Source organism: Indicator indicator, chromosome 8 (assembly GCF_027791375.1).
Source record: "Indicator indicator isolate 239-I01 chromosome 8, UM_Iind_1.1, whole genome shotgun sequence".
NCBI classification, from domain to species: domain Eukaryota; kingdom Metazoa; phylum Chordata; class Aves; order Piciformes; family Indicatoridae; genus Indicator; species Indicator indicator.
The window spans coordinates 28684283-28704336 of NC_072017.1; the positions used below are offsets into that span (position 1 = coordinate 28684283).

At 42.1% G+C, this 20054-nt stretch overlaps 1 protein-coding gene across 1 annotated transcript in view; it reads right to left on the reverse strand.

Annotated features, from left to right (window-relative positions):
• Nucleotides 1-20054, reverse strand: part of SNCA (synuclein alpha) — a 58974-nt gene that overhangs the window by 29989 nt on the left and 8931 nt on the right. The window contains exon 3 of the mRNA XM_054383133.1: nucleotides 13476-13621. Within this exon, the coding sequence (XP_054239108.1) occupies nucleotides 13476-13621 (146 nt within the window). The remainder of the gene's footprint in view (nucleotides 1-13475; nucleotides 13622-20054) is intronic.

A 20054-nucleotide genomic window follows, 5' to 3' on the forward strand; every position in this document is an offset into this window, starting at 1 on the left:
GAATTGCCAAGAATTCTCTATCAGAAAGCCAGCAAAGTCTTCTGTTTAGTTGCTTCCTTTCCCATTATACACCACACATAATCTAGAAGTATAAAACTAAGCTAAGGAACAAAGCCAGCAAAAGATGAACAAACCCACTACCCTAATCTTAACTGTCACCGAGGTGTTTTACCACTCCAAATAGATTCCAAAGCAAGGATAAAGCTTTGCTTTTTAAATCAGTTCCATTACTTCTCCCAGCTTTTCCTTTTTCTCAGTTTGGACAACAGCAGGCAGTTACAAGCAGTTCAACCAGCTGCATTTAAAAGTATGTATCTCCAAAACAAAGCTCAGGGAAAAATCTGCAGCAGGTACTAAGTCTTAACCACCATATCTCCTAGCTGTATAGATGATGTGTAGGAGGTGGAAAGAAGCACTGCTAAATCTGTTTACCTTTCCTGTGAACGATGAGCACAACACCCCTTCCAAAAAAAAGACTCTGAAAGAAACATTATGCTGATGACTGTGAAAAGCAAGTTCACTACTCTGGTTTAGACAGCAGGTCTGCTGTATGTGAACATGTACTCTCAAAGCCACTAGAATAGCTATTGCCTTTTTTTTTTAAACACATAAAATTGATTGCAAATAATGACATTTGAAAATATTCATCCTCCTTTCAAGAGCCTATACAATCGAAGTTACTAAAAAGTTTAAGAAAAGGCAGCAATTGACATAAAGCTTCTACTAGGAGTTTCCATCTTCCATTCACTGGTCTGACAACCCTGTGCTTCATGCTGTCCAGCTACTCCCACCAATCCCCCCCACCCTTTCTGTTATGCAAACACATGCCCATACGGGGCCATACAGAGAGTCTCTCCATGCTATGGACAAGGAAGAGCATTTAGCTGCTAAGTGCATTGGTCCAGCACCAAACACAGCACATGCACTTCACACTGTGGTAGAAATGATGAGGAATGGGTAAATCTTGAGGATGTGCATGAAACACATTCATATTTACATCACCTTTCCAGTGACTTTTCTCTTGACCTGCTAGAATCATTTTCTCCAGAGAGGGAAATTAAAACCACTTCCAGCTCTGTTTGATCTCTGATCTTTCTCTGCAAAATGGTTTACATCCAGTATGTCTATCTGAACTCTCTCAGTTACCTTTTGAGGGATCTGTAAGATGAAATATCACATGCACAAAATTAAGTGACCCAACCATTAAAACTGATGCTACTAGGAATCTGAAAAGAATCTTTTGTTCAGACCAACTACACAGAGCCAGAAAAGGGTTAAACAAGCATCCCAGAGTGCAGCTATTGCATACCCGGTGATGAGTAATGAACTGCCACAGCATAAAATTATTATTTTTTAACTGCTGTAAGTGTATTCGTTAGGCAAAGCAGAAGTGTCTCATGTATGCATTATCACCTATAAACTACATTAGGGACATAAATTCCATTAGGCTGTCATTTTGGACAGTTCCAGTGACTGCATACATGCTTACAATTAAAAGACATTTCTACATTTAAATATATGAACTGATTATAAATTATTATCTTAACTAATTATAAATACTTCAAATTAGAACCAATCAGGAGCTGATAATCAGTTCTCAATATCAGAACTGCTAACAAGTTTTACAGCTTCCAGCCTTCTTCCTAAAAGTTCACACAAAATTAAGAGAAGCTGTAAGTCTTAAAAGTTCTTTATCCTAGGTCAGTTGCCCTTGTAATTTCCTCCCCCAAGCATATTTTGCATTTCTAGCTGTAAAAAATAATTTTATTTAGACATGATAGATTGTTTCAACCACTGACATCTCCCCTTCCTTTTGAACAGACATTAGAAACACTTTCTATGGATAAGAATACGTTTCTCTTGAGTGACGCTCAGACACCACATCTGACCTGAACTGTTCACACCACTCCGGCACAGTGCACGTCTGCTCAGAGCAGAGCGCACTCTTCGGGCCCTAAAACCATCACAAGGAATTAGCAGGAAGAAAACATTCCATATACCTTCTTTACATATATTAGCACATGAAGAAAAGATTACATTTCACAATGAAAAGGTCAGCCAAAAAAATACCTAGGGCCTTTGCTTTGCTCCACAGTGCCAAAGAAGAAATGTGTAGCTGAAGTAACACTGGCAGGATATCAGCTGCTTTAGGTGATGCCCCTTCCACAGTGGATGGAGTGGGAGGTAGGAGAGAGGATTATGCAGCTTCAAAGCCACAAATCCTATTTTATGTGCTTCTGAATGAAGTAGAGCTACAGACTGCTCCTCTTTCCATCTGTAGTTAACCTACTATGCACAGCAAAAGGCATTCTTTATTGACTGTACCTCCTCACCTTAAGCTTCATCTTGACTTTTCTGACCCACACCTGGCAAACCACCTAGGCATGTGCTAGCAACTCCCAAGCAAACAGCTCTGAAAGCTAACACCAAAAACTTGGAGGGCAATGAACATGTCCAATGCACGTCACAATCTGGGTCTCTGCCTGCTTCACTCTTGTAAAAAGTGTGGTTTTTTAGAGGACAATTTTAGCACCATTTAGCACCAAGACATGCCACTGGCAAAAAAAAAAAAAAAGTTTGCAATCTACTTTTTTCAGATGTATTTCTGAGATATTCAGTGAGCTTTCTCCAGTAAAAAATTCCAGTCTCCAGATAGATTATGGAAGCTTTTGAAACACTTTATTTGAAATAACTACTTAAAAATTGAAAAATTACCAATAATCCTTGCACAGGCCACTCAGCTTCCTCTCAGGAACAGATCTAACACAGGTGGGTGGGCAGAGGCCAATGGGATGAGATTGAACAAGGCTAAGTGCAAGGTTCTACACTTTGGCCACAACAACCCCAAGCAGTGCTACAGGCTGGGGACAGAGTGGTTGAAGAGCAGCCAGACAGAAAGGGACCTGGGGGTGCTGGTTGATAGTAGCTGAACATGAGCCAGCAGTGTGCCCAGGCGGACAGGAGAGCCAATGGCATCCTGGCCTGGATCAGGAATAGTGTAGCCAGTAGGACAAGGGAGGTTATTCTTCCCCTATACTCAGTACTGGTTAGGCCACATCTTGAGTACTGTGTCCAGTTCTAGGATCCTCAATTCAAGAGAGATGTTGAGGTATTGGAATGGGCCCAGAGAAGGGCAATGAAGCTGGTGAGGGGCCTGGAGCACAGCCCTGTGAGGAGAGGCTGAGGGAGCTGGGGGTGTTTAGCCTGGAGAAGAGGAGGCTCAGGGGAGACCTCATTGCTCTCAACAGCTACCTGAGGGGAGGTTGTAGGCAGGTGGGGGGTTGGTCTCTTCTTCCAGGCAACCAGCAACAGAACAAGGGGACACAGTCTCAAGTTGTGCCAGGGGAGGTATAGGCTGGATATTAGGAGGAAGTTCTTCACAGAGAGATTTGCCATTGGAATGTGCTGCCCAGGGAGGTGGTGGAGTCACCGTCCCTGGAGATGTTCAAGAAAAGACTGAATGAGGAATGGTCTGGTTGATTGGATAGGGCTGCATGATAGGTTGGACTGGATGACCTTGGACGTCTCTTCCAGCCTGGTTGATTCTATGATTGCAGCAGAAAAGAGGCAGACGGTTTAATGACAGTTTACTGCAGGAAAGACAGGTCATCTCTTTCACTATGTACTAGCAGCTTTGAAGTCCCAGACACCCACAGACTACGTAAAACCTCTTATCTATTAACCCATAGGGATTTTAGGAAGTCCTATAGGTGGTCACAATAGCCACCAAATTATGTGTATCATATGCCACTGGTATGTGCTCACTAGTCCTCATACAAACTTCCTATCTATTAATATACAGATAACCCCAACAAAAGCATTCTGCCTTCCTTCTTTCTTTCTCTCTTTCTCTCTTTCTTTCTCCTCCCTCTTAACCTACAAATGGGTTTATTTGCTTTGGGTTTGTTTTAGGAGATGATGTTGGATTGACTGATAGCCTGAAAATACAGATTAATCAATTTCTCTACAGAAAGGTATTTCACCCACACTTCAGTCCTGAACAATTTTGAAGTTTCAAAAAATCCTCATCACCACACCAAATCAGGACCTCAATTTGCCACTCGTAGCCATGAAGCATCCCACTGCAGTGCTTTACTGAATAGAAACCAGCAGACAAGCAGCCATTGCAGTGCTCTGCCACAATGTCACTGCAGCACCGTACACTGCCTGCATTACTAGCTGCAAAAACCCTGCCAGCTGCAATGTTTAGCTTTTGCAATACCAGCAAATGGTACCATCACAAACCCTCTGAAGACAATAACTTCCAGACAGGTACTGAATCAATCATCCTTAACTTCCAAGGCTTATTACACACTTCAACTTGACCAGGAAAGGCAAGGGACGCCAAAACATGGCAGAAGATGCTAACAAAACCATTGCTGTAACCCAGTAATGTTTGCAAGCTTATAAAACCTGTACCTCAATTTGCACCAAAATGTCACTATTAAGTTTTCCCAGTTACCAAGGGGTCACATTAAACTTTTCCATCTAAAACAGCCAAATCTGTCATGCATCAGTGGGCAAGAAAAGAATAGTTGGCATGAATATGAATCATCCTCAAGTGAATTTAAACATACTCCTTTCAGCAAGCAGCACCTTCTTGGTGGACTGACAACTATTTAAAGCAGAAGGAAAAAACAAAAAGCATTTCTGTGAGTACTGCACGAAACCCCACAGATGGATATATAGGCAAGACAGGGACACTGAGCCAGTTCCAGTCCCGTGTTCCCCTGTGAGACATGCATGGCCACCCATGCATGGGGCAGACAACCACAGCAGCCTGAAACCTGCTATAGGGGTGTATTAGCTCAGCTAGTGAATGGAGATGGAGAACATGGAGGTGGAAGGGAGACTGGAGTAGAGAAAACAAGAGGGAGGAAAACCAGCGTAGACTGCAAACCTTTGTCATAAATGCAAAAGTCAGTCTCCTGGTGCCTTGGAGTACCCTTCATGAAGAGGGAACACCTTCCCCTTCTCTGTCAGGCCCATTACAAGAGCGGTGCAGAATTCTGAACATCCTTGGGATGTTCAAACCAGCATGTTTTGCTGTTTCCTGAGTGTCTATCACCATTGCTATGGTTGCTATACATTATGCCAATGGCATATTACGAATCACCCAGTGAGAGAGAATCTCTTTTCCTCCCTATGGGCTGTGTTAAAAGGCTGTACAGAGCACATCATCATCATAAGCCTCAGCACAGGGACTGGAGCAGCCATAGTGCCTGTTGTAAGGAGGAGAGCAGTCAGTACCTCACTGTCTCCTCCTAGATGTAGCACGGCCAATGAGCTGGCATATGTTGATGGCTCACTCCTTACATGGACACTCTCAGTCCCGCTGCAAACTCCTGTAACAGGATGGGGAAAGGTCTTTTTCTTGTCCCTCAGAAGGTAAAGCAACAAATGAAAAAGTGTGTTCTGCTATTTGTAGGTATTACAAATATAATTATCACGACATATGAACAATTCCTACTAGAGAATGTGTTCACCCTTCTAGTAGCTAGCAAACAACCTTAATCTTGGAAACCAAGACACATATACGGTTTAAGGATGGGGATGCTTCGTTGCCCCAGTGCCAAAGCTTAATCTGTGGACAGGCAATTGCTAGAAAACAAAGAGCAATATGATGCCACCCAAGAGCTCCTCAGCTTAATTCCTCCACAGGTAATTAGGAACCCACCATATGATCAGAACAGTGAAGGTAGCAGCCTGCATTAAAATGTTACCCCACAGCATGAAAGCCATCAGGAAACCAGGAAAACTCATAAGACCTTTAAACTCATGTTTGTTCCTGAATTAATAAAAATCAATAACCTCCAGAGTATTTAGACCCTGCAACACAGGACTTTTGTCCCCTCATGACTCAGCTCAGGTTCTGCTTGAGTCACAGATGTCAACGCATGGAAATGGTTTGACACAGCAGAGGAGAGGGCCTTTCTTTAAATACTGCTGTCTGAAAACAAATACTGATAACATGCCCCACAGCAGGAAAGGCACCTTCTCTACTAACCAGGGAGGCCAAGTACAGCTCACAATCCAAAATCTTCCCAGCACTTCAACACTCTTTTCAACAAACACATTCTAGCACTACTACCTGGAGTCATCCATCTTTCATTGTGGCTTCTTTGTATTGTTCTTTTTTTTGTGCGCATTCATCTCTATCTTGCCCAGTCTAGTTTTAAATATTTCAAATAATGATGTTCAGAGTGAACTAAAAATCAAGCTACTCATATCCAGAAGTTCTGTGCACAGATGCCAAGAAGGAGCTGACAGATAAGACCTTATCATAAAGTAAAACAAAGGTAGAATACAACCATGGGATTTCCTTGCTGGTTTCTGTGGCCTTCTTATTTATCAACATGTTTTCTGTGGGCATCATTAGCATATTTTACCAAAAAAATTGCTTATAAAAATCTAAAGTCTGCTTCAAGCACTCTGACTGTGGTTTTTTTGTGCCACTATGCAGTACCAACATATATTATGCTACATGGGAGCTTGCCCATGTCAAAATACGAAAGGAAAACAGAACTGTATTCATGAAATTGCATTAAGTGGCCTTAACCTTGTGGAATTTATTTTGGAAACAAACTACAAGCCATTGAATCAAAGCCACTTGCATTCCAATACGGAGCATTCATACAGGTCTATAATCTAATTTCACAAGTCTAAAGACATTCATATCTCTGTGCAACCTAGATGATCCCTGAGCTTTCTCATCCCAAAACATATATGTTGTCATGAGGAGGAGACTTAAATGGGTATATAAAGCAGATTCAAATCCTTAATATAGCCTACATATGGATGCCCTAGGATGTATAACAAATCAGTTTCCTGTTTCAAGAATATGGATTAGCTTTACAGAATTGGTTTGTTACAGATGCTTTAATACAATACACCGTTGTTAATTCTGAGATCAGTAAGAAAAGCCCTACTACAATAAGTCAGTCCAGCTACACTACAATCAAAGAGATATGTAAGTTCATGACATGAATTCAAAGCCACAGCTAACAAATGCTTTCTTTTAAAAGGGGTCTTCTGTGACTCATAGAGCACAAGTCCTGTGAGGAGAGGCTGAGGGAGCTGGGGGTGTTTAGCCTGAAGAAGAAGAGGCTCAGTGGAGACCTTATTGCTCTCTACAACTACCTGAAAGGAGGTTGTAGCCAGGTGGGGGTTGGTCTCTTCTCCCAGGCAACACTGACAGAGGGAGAGGACACAGTCTCAAGCTGCACCAGGGGAGGTTTGGGCTGGATGTGAGGATGAAATTCTTTCTAGAAAGAAAGATTGGCTACTGGGATGGGCTGCCCAGGGAGGTGGTGGAGTAACCATCCCTGGAAGTATTTAAAACCAGCCTGGATGAGGTACTCAGTGCCACGGTTTAGTTGATTAGGTGGTATTGGGTGATAGGTTGAACTTGATGATCTCACAGGTCTTTTCCAACCTGGTTAATTCTATGATTATCCACTCTGCTTCTGAGCAATGTTGATTTGCTGATACGGAATCTTTCTCCTCATTCTTCCATTCTCAACCCATTAAAAACATACATTAAAAAGGGAAATATACCTAATGGCTGCTAAATATCCTTTCAGTTTTGCAGCAGTCACCTATACATATGCATAGATGAACAGACAAAATGGCATAAAGTAACACCTCTCTCAAGCTACATGTTCTTCACATCTTACGACTTAGAAATTTGAAAGGGGCCTAGGGCAGCTGGTCAGTATTCAAGGATCACCTCCAGTCCAGGAGTGATGTACACCAACAAAGGGGAAAGCAGGGAAGAATGCTAGGAGGCCTGCCTGGATGTGCAAGTAGCTCCTGGACACACTATCACTTAACAGGAAACTCTACAAGGAGTGGAGGAAAGGACAGCTAGAATGGGGGGTATAGAAGGAAGCTGCCTGAGCAGCAAGAGACCTGATTAGGAAAGCAAAAGCACAGCTTGAATTGAATCTAGCCACAGAGGTTAAAGGGAACACCAAGAATTTCTACAGATGTATTATGGTAAAAAGAAGCCTAGGGAAGGTGTGGGCCCACTCAGAAAGGAAACAGGGGAGGTAGTCACAAGTGACATGGAGAAGGCTGAGGTTCTCAGTGACTTCTTTACCTCAGTCTTCACTGGCAAAGGCTCCCAGGATCACAGAAGATAATGGCAGGGACTGGAAGGAAGAACTGAACATCATAAGTGAAGATCAGGTTCATGGCCATCTGAAGAACCTGAAAGTGTTCAAGTCAATGGGACCCGATGAGATACATTCATGGGTGCTGAGGGAACTGGGGAGGAGGTTGCTAAAACCCTCTCTATTATATTCCTAAAGTCCTGGCAGTCTGGGGAAGTCCCCACAGACTGGAAATGGGGAAACATAACTCCCATTTTCAACAAGGGAAAGAAGGAAGAACCAGAGAACTATAGACCAGGCAGTGTCACCTCTGTGCCCAGTAAGACCATGGAGCAGATCCTCCTGGAGGCACTGCTGAGACAGAAGAATAATGAAGAGGTGATTGGGTTCTGTCAGCACGGGTTCACCAAGGGCATATCCTGCCTGACAAACCTGGTGGCCTTCTGTGACAAGGTCACAACATTAATAGATGAAGGCCAAGCAACTGATGTCATTTACCTGGACCTGAGCAAAGCCTTCCACGCTGTCCCACACCACATCCTGGTCTCCAAGATGGTGCAGTCTGGGTTTGATGGATGGAACATTCAGTGGATAAAGAACTGGATTGATGGCCACACCCAAAGAGTGGCTGTCAATGGCTCCAGGTCCAACTGGAGGCCAGGGACAAGTGGAGTCTCTCAGGGATCAGTGCTGGGACCAGGCTTGTTCAACATCTTCATCGGTGACATGGACAGTGGCATTGAGTGCACCCTCAGCAAGTTTGCTGCTGACACCAAGCTGTGAGGTGCAGCTGACAGCTGGAGGGAAGGGATCCATCCAGAGGGACTCGGACAGGCTGCAAAGCTGGGCCCATGACAACCTCATGAGGTTCAACAAGACCAAATGCAATGTCCTGCATCTGGGTCGGGACAATCCCAAGCACAAATACAGGCTGGGCAGGGACTGGCTTGAGAACAGCCCTGAAGAAAAGGACTTGGGGGTCCTGGTGGACAAGAAGCTCAACATGAGCCAGCAGGGAACACTTGCAGCCTGGAAAGCCAACCAGATCCTGGGCTGCATCAAGAGAAGTGTGGCCAGCAGGTCAAGGGAGGTGTTTTTCCACCTCTACTCCACGCTGGTGAGACCTCACCTGGAGTACTGTGTCCAGTTCTGGAGCCCCTATTACAAGAGGGATCTGGAGGTGCTGGAAGGTGCCCAGAGAAGGACCACCAGGATGATCCGAGGGCTGGAGCTCCTCTCCTATGAGGAGAGACTGAAAGAGTTGGGGCTGTTTGGCCTGGAGAGGAGAAAGCTCCAGGTGACCTTATTGTGGCCTTCCAGTATCTGAAGGGGGCTACAAGAAAGCTGGGGAGGGACTTTTTAGGATATCAGGTAGTGACAGGACTGGGGGGAATGGAACAAAGCTGGAAGGGGGGAGATTCAGTTTGGACGTAAGGAAGAAGTTCTTCACCATGGGAGTGGTGAGAGCCTGGAATGGGTTGTCCAGGGAGGTGGTTGAGGCCCCACCCCTGGAGGTGTTTAAGGCCAGGCTGGATGAGGCTCTGGCCAGCCTGATCTAGTGTGGGGTGTCCCTGCCCATGGCAGGGGGATTGGAACTAGATCATCCTTGTGGTCCCTTCCAACCCTAACTGATTCTATGATTCTATGGTCTGATCGCCTGAGCAGGCCTTCTGCTGTACATTGTCTCAATCACTGGCTTCCCTAAGGATGATTTATTGTCTGCTAGTTATCCTTCCAGAAATCACAGTATTGCTCCTACCGACCAAGCAAGAGTGTCACATCAGAACCTTGGTTAGGGGCTCACCCTAAACAACCAAAAATCCCACCCCTCTGCATTGCATCACAAGGCAGAACTGGCACTGCTTGGCTCGAGTGTAGTGGGTTAGACCTCTATCTGCTTGGCAGGCCTGCTAGGGATCTGGATTATAATTATTTATTCATAAACTTGTCCATTCTCTACTGTGACCTTATATTAGAGCCATAAATGACAAGAAGTAGAGGAGAGCAGCGGGATCTTGCTGTAAACCCACAACATGCTTGCTCTTCAGCAGCTACAGGAAGCCATCAACTGCAGAATTTAATTGGGTGGAGGCTATTTTATCATTTGCCATGCCAAAAGAAACTTATTAGAAGTTTATTTTGCTTAATTCAAGGCTTGACTTCTCACTCATAATATGCTCTATTCATCTAGGAGATTAATAAACCTGCTTATTTCAACAAAAGATCAACAGTTTAAGTCTCATGTGACTTGCAGTTACTGTCCTGCTTTTCATTGGGATCTGCTATACTTTCAGGACATCAGCTGGCTAATAGCATAAAATGTAATGGAAAGGTGGAAAAACTCCTTGATTTCCTTTCTGAAGAAGGAAATGGGATATCTGTGCTCAGTAGCTTTCCCTTTGTGTTTCTGAGCTAAGCTTTTCAAGATTAATCAATTCTCCTCTGGACTGGAAAGAAGATGGAGAACAGTAATCCTTTAATGAGCCAAGCACTCAGTAGAGTCTAAAGATGGTCAGAAAATCTGGAAATGTTAATATGCTATCAAAATCCATGTTTCCACCTAAACCCAAACTTCACCATTAGACCTATTTATGGAACCTTATTATAAAAAAAATAAAGTGCATTAAGAAATCCTTTTTTTTTAAAGTTTGAAAGATTTTCAATGTAGTAGGTCAGTACTTTGGCATAGTGTTTCCTTTCAGTGAATATTGCATCCTTATGTAAAGAAACGCTACAACTCAAAGTCAAAACCAACCTTCCATCACAACACACAAAAAAATGCCAGTCACCATTCAAGACTGCAGGCAGATCACTAGTAGAACCACCCAGCAACAACCATTAGTTCAGGGTAATCATTTTTATTTCACACTCCCCGAGCCTGTAATTGACAGCAAGCAAGCAAACTCCACCAGATGCAGAGAGGCCAACTTTATAGCATTCCACAGATAATTCAGGCTGGAAGGTATCTCAGGAGGTGGAGAAACAGTCTGTAATCATGCTTCTAACTGCTTTTAATGGATAAGCTTTATTTGCAATTCCCTGTCAGATCCCATGATTTGCCTCTTCTTTAAGCAAGGTAAGTGTTTATTTGCACATGGATACACAGCAATTTATTCTAGGACAATCTCAAATAGATGTCTATAAGGAAAAGATGGTCTGCCAAAGGCACTGCTATCCATTTTTAAACTCAAGGAATGTAATCTGCCAGTTGTAGCCTCCTATTCCCAGTTTAGAGTAGACTAGAGACATCACAGCCTTCTAGAGGTACAATACGCAAAGCTAGATCGATACTAGATGTGCCTGGTTGACACCTCCACCTCCCCTCATTTCAGAAATACCCACCCTGCTTCCTACAAGGGACCAAGTATCCCACAGGCTTTCTGAATGTCCACACTCGATCACCACCCAACTGCCTATTTACCTGGAAAATCTGAGCAAAAACAATCTCATGTACCTCTGAATTGCACAAGAATGCAGAAATAGTGGGTTGTAGGATATTTTTACATGACTGAATTTTCCTATTTTTGAAAGGCTATTCATCCTTTGCAAAGCCAGTACAGACAGAGATGCAGAGCTGATGGCATACTCATCAGCCAGTTGGCTACACAGAGGATTGAGAATCTCTATCTAAAAATACCAGTTATCAACAGCCAAACAAATGGGTTAGAGTACCTAAAGAATAAAGCACCAGTTCAGAATAATTATGCTATTTATAAGGCTGTAGAATAATGTGCATATATATTATGGACCTTCCTTCATTTCACAGCCATGCTTTTATTCTGTCAGAGCAATAACGACTATTTAAAATTCACAATACACAAAACAGAATTAAATGAAAGTCAGCAGAGATTTGCTTCATACTTCATAAGGATCTATATGCATATATTAATATTAAGACAAAAAAATATTAGGTATGGTCAACACCAAAGTAGGTAATTGCACATTACAGCAAGGATGATCCTTGAGTTTCAAGGGCTACAAACAGAAAGAATATCCTTAGTGTAAAGCCACAAAGGAGTTTTAGCAGAACCTGGAGGGACAGACTATCTTGGCAATGCCATGCTCATGTATCCACTGGCAGTTCATTACATACTCTGTTTTGTAAATATCCAACATAGTTTTTTTAAAGGACCGTGGCCACATCAAAAGCAACATTCTACTTATAGCTGAACAGAAAAGGACCAAAAAGCCCTCCAGGAAAACTGCTTTGAAAGAGAACAAAACTGCTTGTGAGATGTTTTCAAGACCAATCCACTACAGTGGGGTGAATGCCTACCACATTAACAATCCTTTTTTCCTCAGAACTAAAGCAGCAATAGGATTTGTCAAACAGATAGTGATACACTTCAACAACATGTAAAGAAGAGATTTTAAGGATTCAATTTTAACAGCTCCTCTGGGCACTGTCAATAAGCTAAAACACAGAACTTCTCCATGCCAAATCCACGCAACACCCATATTTTTGTGCAAATACCAATATGCTTAATAATCCGAGGTTTCTTCTAACACAAATGTTTATACAGAAAACAGCACAAAAGGAAGTATCTGTCTCTCCTGGGTTATTTTTTCTCTCCAAACACAATATACACACTTTGGAAAACATCATTCCCAGCAGTTATCTGAGGTTACCTTTTGCCTAGTCTAAGAGGAGGATTGTGACTGCAGAGTATCAGCAACAAAAACATAGTAACACTTGGTATTGGTGCTGGAATAAATGTATCTATAGTGTTTTACAGGATGAGCTAAAGCAAATTTGAACTGAAGAATTAAGAATAGTTTGAAAGCACTTTTGAGTTTGTGTCACTGTATTAATGAAAGATAGCAATTCTCCAGATATATCTTGACTTTACATGTAAAGTATCAATCCAGACAACGGATTGATGCACAAATCCCTCTGTTCTTCATCCACAGAGGATACAAATCTTACCGTTAAACCTGAGTTTTGCTGTTTGACCTTTGAGCTCTAGCCAGTTGCTTTTTCAATCCCAAGTTATTTGGAAAAATAGTTAACTTCTCGTGCAAGTGTACAGTGATCCTACAGCTGCTGGCCCTCACTAGAGGCTGTCAAGTTCAGAATCACCACTAGATCACACTTTATACTGTGATCCAAATCTGCTAAGACTTTTCAGAATAGTGAAGTTCCATGCCTAATCCTACTCCACTTCCCAAATCCTCCAAGTCAAAATACAAGCTATAAACAGCAGAGATTTCCTTTGCTTTTCATTTGTTCAGTGTTAACGGAAATCATCCTGCATGCATGCTGCTGACAGACACAAAAGAAAACACTCCATCTGCCCCTCAGTTCACAGAGACCACTCATCATTCACTTCTTCACTTAGAAAAGACTGTAAACAAACCAACCTGTTTGGCCAACTGATCCTTCTTCACCAATCCAGTAGCTGCAGCAATATTCCCTGCTCCTTCCACTGTCTTCTGGGCCACTGCTGCCACTCCTGTCACCACAGCTCCCCCAACATTAGAGACTTGTTCTTTGGTCTTCTCAGCCACTGAGCAGAAACAGAAGATGGAAAAAAAAAAAACTACATTATGGTTCTGGGAGCTGTAAGTTTTTCAGAAAAGCCTATCAGTCACTGACAGCCCAACATCATGAGAAGCCAAAACGCCATTACACTTTGTGTACCTCAAGTGGATCATCAGAAACGAGACCATTCATCTGGTAATATTGGAGCAGCAGAGGTAAAAAATGTTCACCCTAATTTGTGGCTCAGTTTCTTTCACATGACAGACATTTCACATTTTTCATTCACATCTAGCTATAAGGGGGGAAAAGGGAGGAAAAGTTATTACTTCAGGGCCTTTACTATGCCTAACTCACTCTGCAACATATAATAATTGCATTTGATATATGCCAATTTGGACCAGTTTGAACATCCAGTTGGTTCCTCAAATGCTTGCAGAATATTACAGGGTATGGAAGACAAGAGTTTTTGTACATTTAACTCAAAAAACATTCATTGTTGTTTTGGCTTTCTTTTTGAAAATATACTTAACAGGCAGAGCTACTGTTACTCAACCAATTTAAAATACAAGCTGTTATCTGATTCTCTGTGCTTTTTGTCCCTCTGATGGTATGTCCATCTATAACATACTAATCCACAGAAAGACTGAACGCCAAAGACACCAAAATAAACTGGATTAACAGCTAACATCCAAGCCCCAGGGAAACAACAACACATTTAGGCTACGTATACATCAGTAGCTGCCATTCCACCTTTCAGAACATCACTGGGATCTTTCTGCTCATTCATCCCCAAGGGCTCTTTCAGACAGCAGCTTGAACTACACTGCAACTGCTCTAAGGAAAGAGATGGGATGACTTCATACCTTAAAGTTACACAGACAGATTTCCAGCAAAACCCGTGTGTACTCATCTGAACATGGAACTGTTCTTAAAAGTCAAGAAAAGCCAAGAAAGCCAATGCCATCCTGGCTGGGATTAGAAACAGGGTAGGCAGCAGGGACAGGAGGTGATTGTCCCCCTGCGCTCAGCACTGGGGAGGCCACACATCAAGTGTTGTATTCAGTTCTGGGCCTCTCACTCCAGGAAGGACATGGAGGCTCTGGAGCATGTCCAGAGAAGGGCAGTGAGGCTGGAGAAGGGCCTGGAGCACCTGGGCTATGAGGAGGGGCTGAGGGAGCTAGGGGGGGGCGGGTATTCAGGCTGGAGAAGAGGCTGAGGGGAGACCTCATTGCTCTCTACAACTACCTGAAGGGAGGTTGGAGTGAGGAGGGGGCAGCCTCTGCTCCTTGGTGGCAAGAGACAGGACCAAAGGAAATGATTTTGAGCTGCACCAGGGGAGGTTCTGGCTGGATGCTAGGAAATATTTCTTCAGAGAGGGATCTCAAACATTTCAGAGGTCTGCCCAGGGCAGTGCTGGAATAACCATCCCTGGAAGTGTTTAAGCAGTGTGTGGAGCTGGTGCTTAGGGACATGGTTTAGTGTTGACCCTTCAGTGCTGGCTCAAGGGTTGGACTGGATGAGCTTGGAGGTCTCTTCCAACCAGATGTTTTCTGTGATTCTGTGAAAAGCATTCAGCATATAGTTGTGTAATTTTAACTAATACTACACTTTTTGCAGCCCAAATCCCATTGGATGCATAAAATGTATTTATTGACCTATTTGCACCTTTTATGAGCAGGGGATGCATTCTGCTTGGCAAACAGACCATTCTTTCAGATGGGGAAACACATACAAAAAGAAGACTTTCTATGGATAGGTGTCCATATCACAGGGCACACAGCATAGGTTGCTGACTTAAATAAAGTAACAGCATTTACAAAAAAGCTAGAAGAGTAAACAATGTGCCTAACACTTGATTTTTAATAAAACAAAAGCAAATAATAAATTATCTCCTGAATGAAAATGGAGGCAAATCATTTATTTAATGGTTGTTCCTACTTTAAGTGAAAAGTTAGCAACCGATTAAGTATTATTTATCTTATGATCAAAACCATGAGCAGAGCAGGGCAACAATGGACTTACACACTGCCTGAAATCAAACACAGAAAAAAATCTGTTCCTATCTTTCAACCTATTCATGCTGATAAGATACAAAATAACAACAAATTTCATTGTGTCCAGTACTCTATGCCATGTTTTTGTCAAAACCCAAACAACGCAAAAAACAACCAAAAAACCCAGCAAAAAAACCAAAGCAAAACCCAAACCAAACCAAAACCAAATGAAAACAAAACCAAACCAAAAAAAAAAAAAAAAAAAAAACAAAAAACACACACAAACACAACAAAGGTGGGTTTTGCTGAAAAGCAAATATTGCCCTCAGGCAAGGTTGGACACATGCTAGCAAGTGCAGAAAGACAACTTTGTAGAGGTCCCATTTGATTATCACCAGCTACAGGCTACAAAAAGCTCTGGATTCTACACATAAAATGTACATAGGAAAAACACGCCTGCACACATGTGTCTTAAGGTGTGTGTCCAGGCAACACATTCTGTCTTCCAAAGAATGGTAAGACCTGATTGTGCATGGAGTCTTTCCGAACTGAGTAACACTATCAGATAGAAACCCATTAACATTTTCATATTATTTAGAATAGCACAAAGAGATCTGCGAGACATATAAAGAAAAAATAGCAATATGCAAATATATAGTTTAGAGTGATATTTACTCACGAAACAAAACAAACCCCAAAAAACCACACACACAAAAAAAGAGGTGTTTTGGATAAGTTTTAATATTGCTTTTTACATTTCCTCTGCCACCTTCCTTTTTTAGGAGGGAAGGGAAGAAAACCTAACCTAATAGAAGATGTCCTTTCTTTATGAAGAGTCTTTATGAAGTGAAGTATTATCAGTGTCCTTTCTTTATGAATATTCCTCTGTTCATTTTTTTTCATGGAAGTGACAGACTGCTTTGAAAACGCCCTTTTCCAATAGAGGTAGAATGGTAGAACACTGAAAAGAAATGAACACCACAGGCTTGATGCTGACAAAGGATCACCTGTCAGCTGCTCTTCTGACCACATGCTGAAGCAAGGTTGCACTATGTTCATTGCCAATAGTCACAATTAGTTTCACTAACTCATTTTTTAAAAATGCACCTCAAAAACAACAAAGAAACAGAGTGAAATTTGGTGTATTATGGATGTTGCAATATAAAACACCTAGTTCCCAATGCCACTGCTAACCCCCCATTTCTCAGACTGTGTTGTTGTAATGAAAAGGAAAGTGACAGAGAAAGAGAAATAAACCCTAAGAGAGACCACAATGATATCCACTGCTCACCACCAGTCCCTGAGCAGTAGCCCCCAGCCAGCCTCCACTTCTTCCCTCCCATGCTATTGCTGAGCATGATGTCAAATGATATGGGATATCCCTATGGTCAGTTGGGGTCAGCTGTGCCCCCTCCTAACTTTCTGTGCACCCCCAGCCGACTCCCTGGTGAGGCTGGGTGAGAAGTCAGAAAGGCCTTGGCACTGAATAAGCACTGCTCAGCTGTAACTCAAACATCTCAGTATTATCAGCTGTAGCAGAAATGCAAAACACAGCTCCGCACCAGCTACTATGAAGAACATTAACTTTACTGCATCCCAAACCAGCACACAGATGTAGCACAAGTAAGCTGACACCAGAGATACCATGAAAGACCTCTAATACACTGGAAGATAAATCAAGTGAACTACACACATAGCACAGGTTTGCAAAAGCACTCATATCAGTCAGAGAAATAATTTTCTTTCCTGTCTCTAAACACCACCAAAACCCCTACTACCAAAGTGACTCTGTCAATAAGCTTGGTGACCCTTCAGCTCTGAAACTCTAACAATAGGAGAAGGAAAAACAAAACAGGTTTCCAGCCTCATGTCATTCATGCTGATGCTAAGTAAGTAACATGAGAAAAGCATTACGTGTGCACAAATCAGTTCAGAATGCAGGGAGTTGATACCAACTAATTAAATTAATCTGAATCCAGGTTAACTATCTTAAGTCATTAAATCTTTGTAAAGTTGGAGTCTGCCTTGCATCACAGTGCTGAGAAACAAAGTAAATCAGCTTCTGCAGAACTCCGCTGTGCTACAGCCATCTATGCAGAGACTGTCCATTCTAGTATGTGGTCCTGGGATGTTGTGTAATAACCATGCCAACACTAACTTCAAAATGGAAGTTCTAATAGAGATTACATCCCTGTGCTAATAGAGAGTGCATACCTACGCAAAAATTATTAGCACTGCCATTTTCTTTTCCCCATTTATTACAAATAACTGAGTAAGATAACATATCAATAGGAAACTTCTGGTGCGATGCAAAATGAGAACTAGTTGCTTTCAACAATTGCTTTGAACAATAAAATTGCTTTGAACAATAAAAGTAGACGAAAACCACAGGATTTCTCTGAACTAATGAAATTACTCTTTCTACACTAAATATATTTTTGAATATGCACTTTGGAAAACAAGGTTTAATTAAGTACTTAAACTCACGTACAAGTAAGCCCTGAATGCATTGGGTGTTCTTTAATTCATACATTTTTCTGAAATGATAACTGATGGAGTAAAAAAAAAAAAAAGTAACAGGAATACTAATGACTAAGACTATTAAGAACACAAAAGACAAGATGAAGGAATTATTATTATTATTATGTTGACACTGTGTCTTGACTCAGCTTCAGGAAACACACACACGGTATCAAGGTCTTTTCAGCCCTGATCTTTTGTACAAACCAGCGCTTTAATTATCAGGGATAGACTGTAAATATTTCATCTTTGCTACTGTACACTTCTAGACACTTATCCCTGGGAGATAAGCAACAGGGATGAATTATGCATTTACAATCCAAGGCCAGCAGACATGTTAATTAGGCAGGCAAGCCAGATACACAAGCTTACACCCCATTAAACCAATCAGCAAAACTTCAATTTTCCAAGTTCTGAGCAAGGGTGACACCGCAAGTCATGTGCTCTTCCTGGTCCTGTAAATCATAGCCTGCTGTAATTAGATAAAGAAGGATGTCACAGTATTTAAAATCAGGTGTTTCTTTCTGGAGGAGGGAAAGAAGTTCCCTTCTAAGGTAGCCTACTGTGGAGTGCCACTGCTTCAGCAAGTTTCAGACATGCAAAATGCCCTTGACTTTCATTCTATTGCCCTGCTTGGTGAGCACCACCTCTTTTAACTTCCTTGCTAGTGTTGTCAGTTGCTGTTCCCACATCTGTGATGGTATTAAATAATGTGCCTCAAGACTCATTCAACTGCAGTCCGCTACTGGTTATAGCAATAACCCCTCTGATAATTTCTCTTAATTGAGGTCTAATAAGCTGCAATCGCAAACCTAACAACAGCATGCATGTTCAGCCTGAGGCTAAACTGTGAAGAACTCTCATAGATGTTCTGTTTAGTTTTGTTACTAAAAATACTCTTAACTGACAAATTATTGGTTACTGGTTGCAGTTCATACCTAAAATGATTCCTGAAAATCAATTTAAAATGCAAACTTACTGGTTTGGGTTTTTTTCAGTGTAGAAATGCTAACAGGAATACACATGCCCAGCATTTACTTCAAAATTTGAAAGTGCTGCTGGTACTGAGACATGAGACAGCTCTAAAAAGCATTTTAAAACCCCTCACAACTGTGATAAATTCCAATCAGTTTACTGAAAGTCTGAAATTTGTTTCTTTCCTATTCCCTTTCTATCTTCCCACCCAAACAGCTCCACTGGGACAGGAGATGAGCCACAAGAATCTTTTAGGACTGCTCGGGGTGATCAGGCATGTCCACACTGCAGTAGCAGTGCCTGTGCACGCAGCAAGCACATTTCATCTGAAACTGCACAGTGTGCTGATGGAAATGGACCTCAGGCTGGGATGCAGAACTACTAAGAGCTCAGGTGGTATTCAGGCATTGAGTTCACGGGAATTCTCTGTGGTCACAGATGTAGTAGTTCAAAGCCCTCTCCATCAGCTATGCCAGCGTGCAAGCAAAAGCACATTTTCCTCATTGAGACAGGTGGATCTCATCAGGCCTTAACATAACTTGTGCTTCAAAGACTCTTCCATAATTCTAAAATACAAAGTTCTAGCAGAGGCATTACGCCTGGAGCCAAGTATTGATGCCTTGGACATGTCTGTTCCTTCCAGTAACAAGGAGAGATTTTGGAAGAAAAACACTACCTGTGCTCTTGAACCTTTTAGCAATCTTTCCAAGGCCCTGAAATCTCTTCTGATCAACTTTGCTTTTCTGGTCACAACATCATTAGCACCTACATGTAAGATCAGGTTTGAAGGTTCTACTAAGCTCATTAGTTACCTATCACACCCCTGTTTCATGGTGCTGGTGTAGCCATAGTAGCACCTGTAACAGGGTCCCATTGGGTGATGAATGTATGAACCCCATTACTGCTCTAGCAAGGGAATTCCAGAAATGCTGAGAGTAGAGAGTCTCTGAAGTCCTCTCAGTAGTCCTT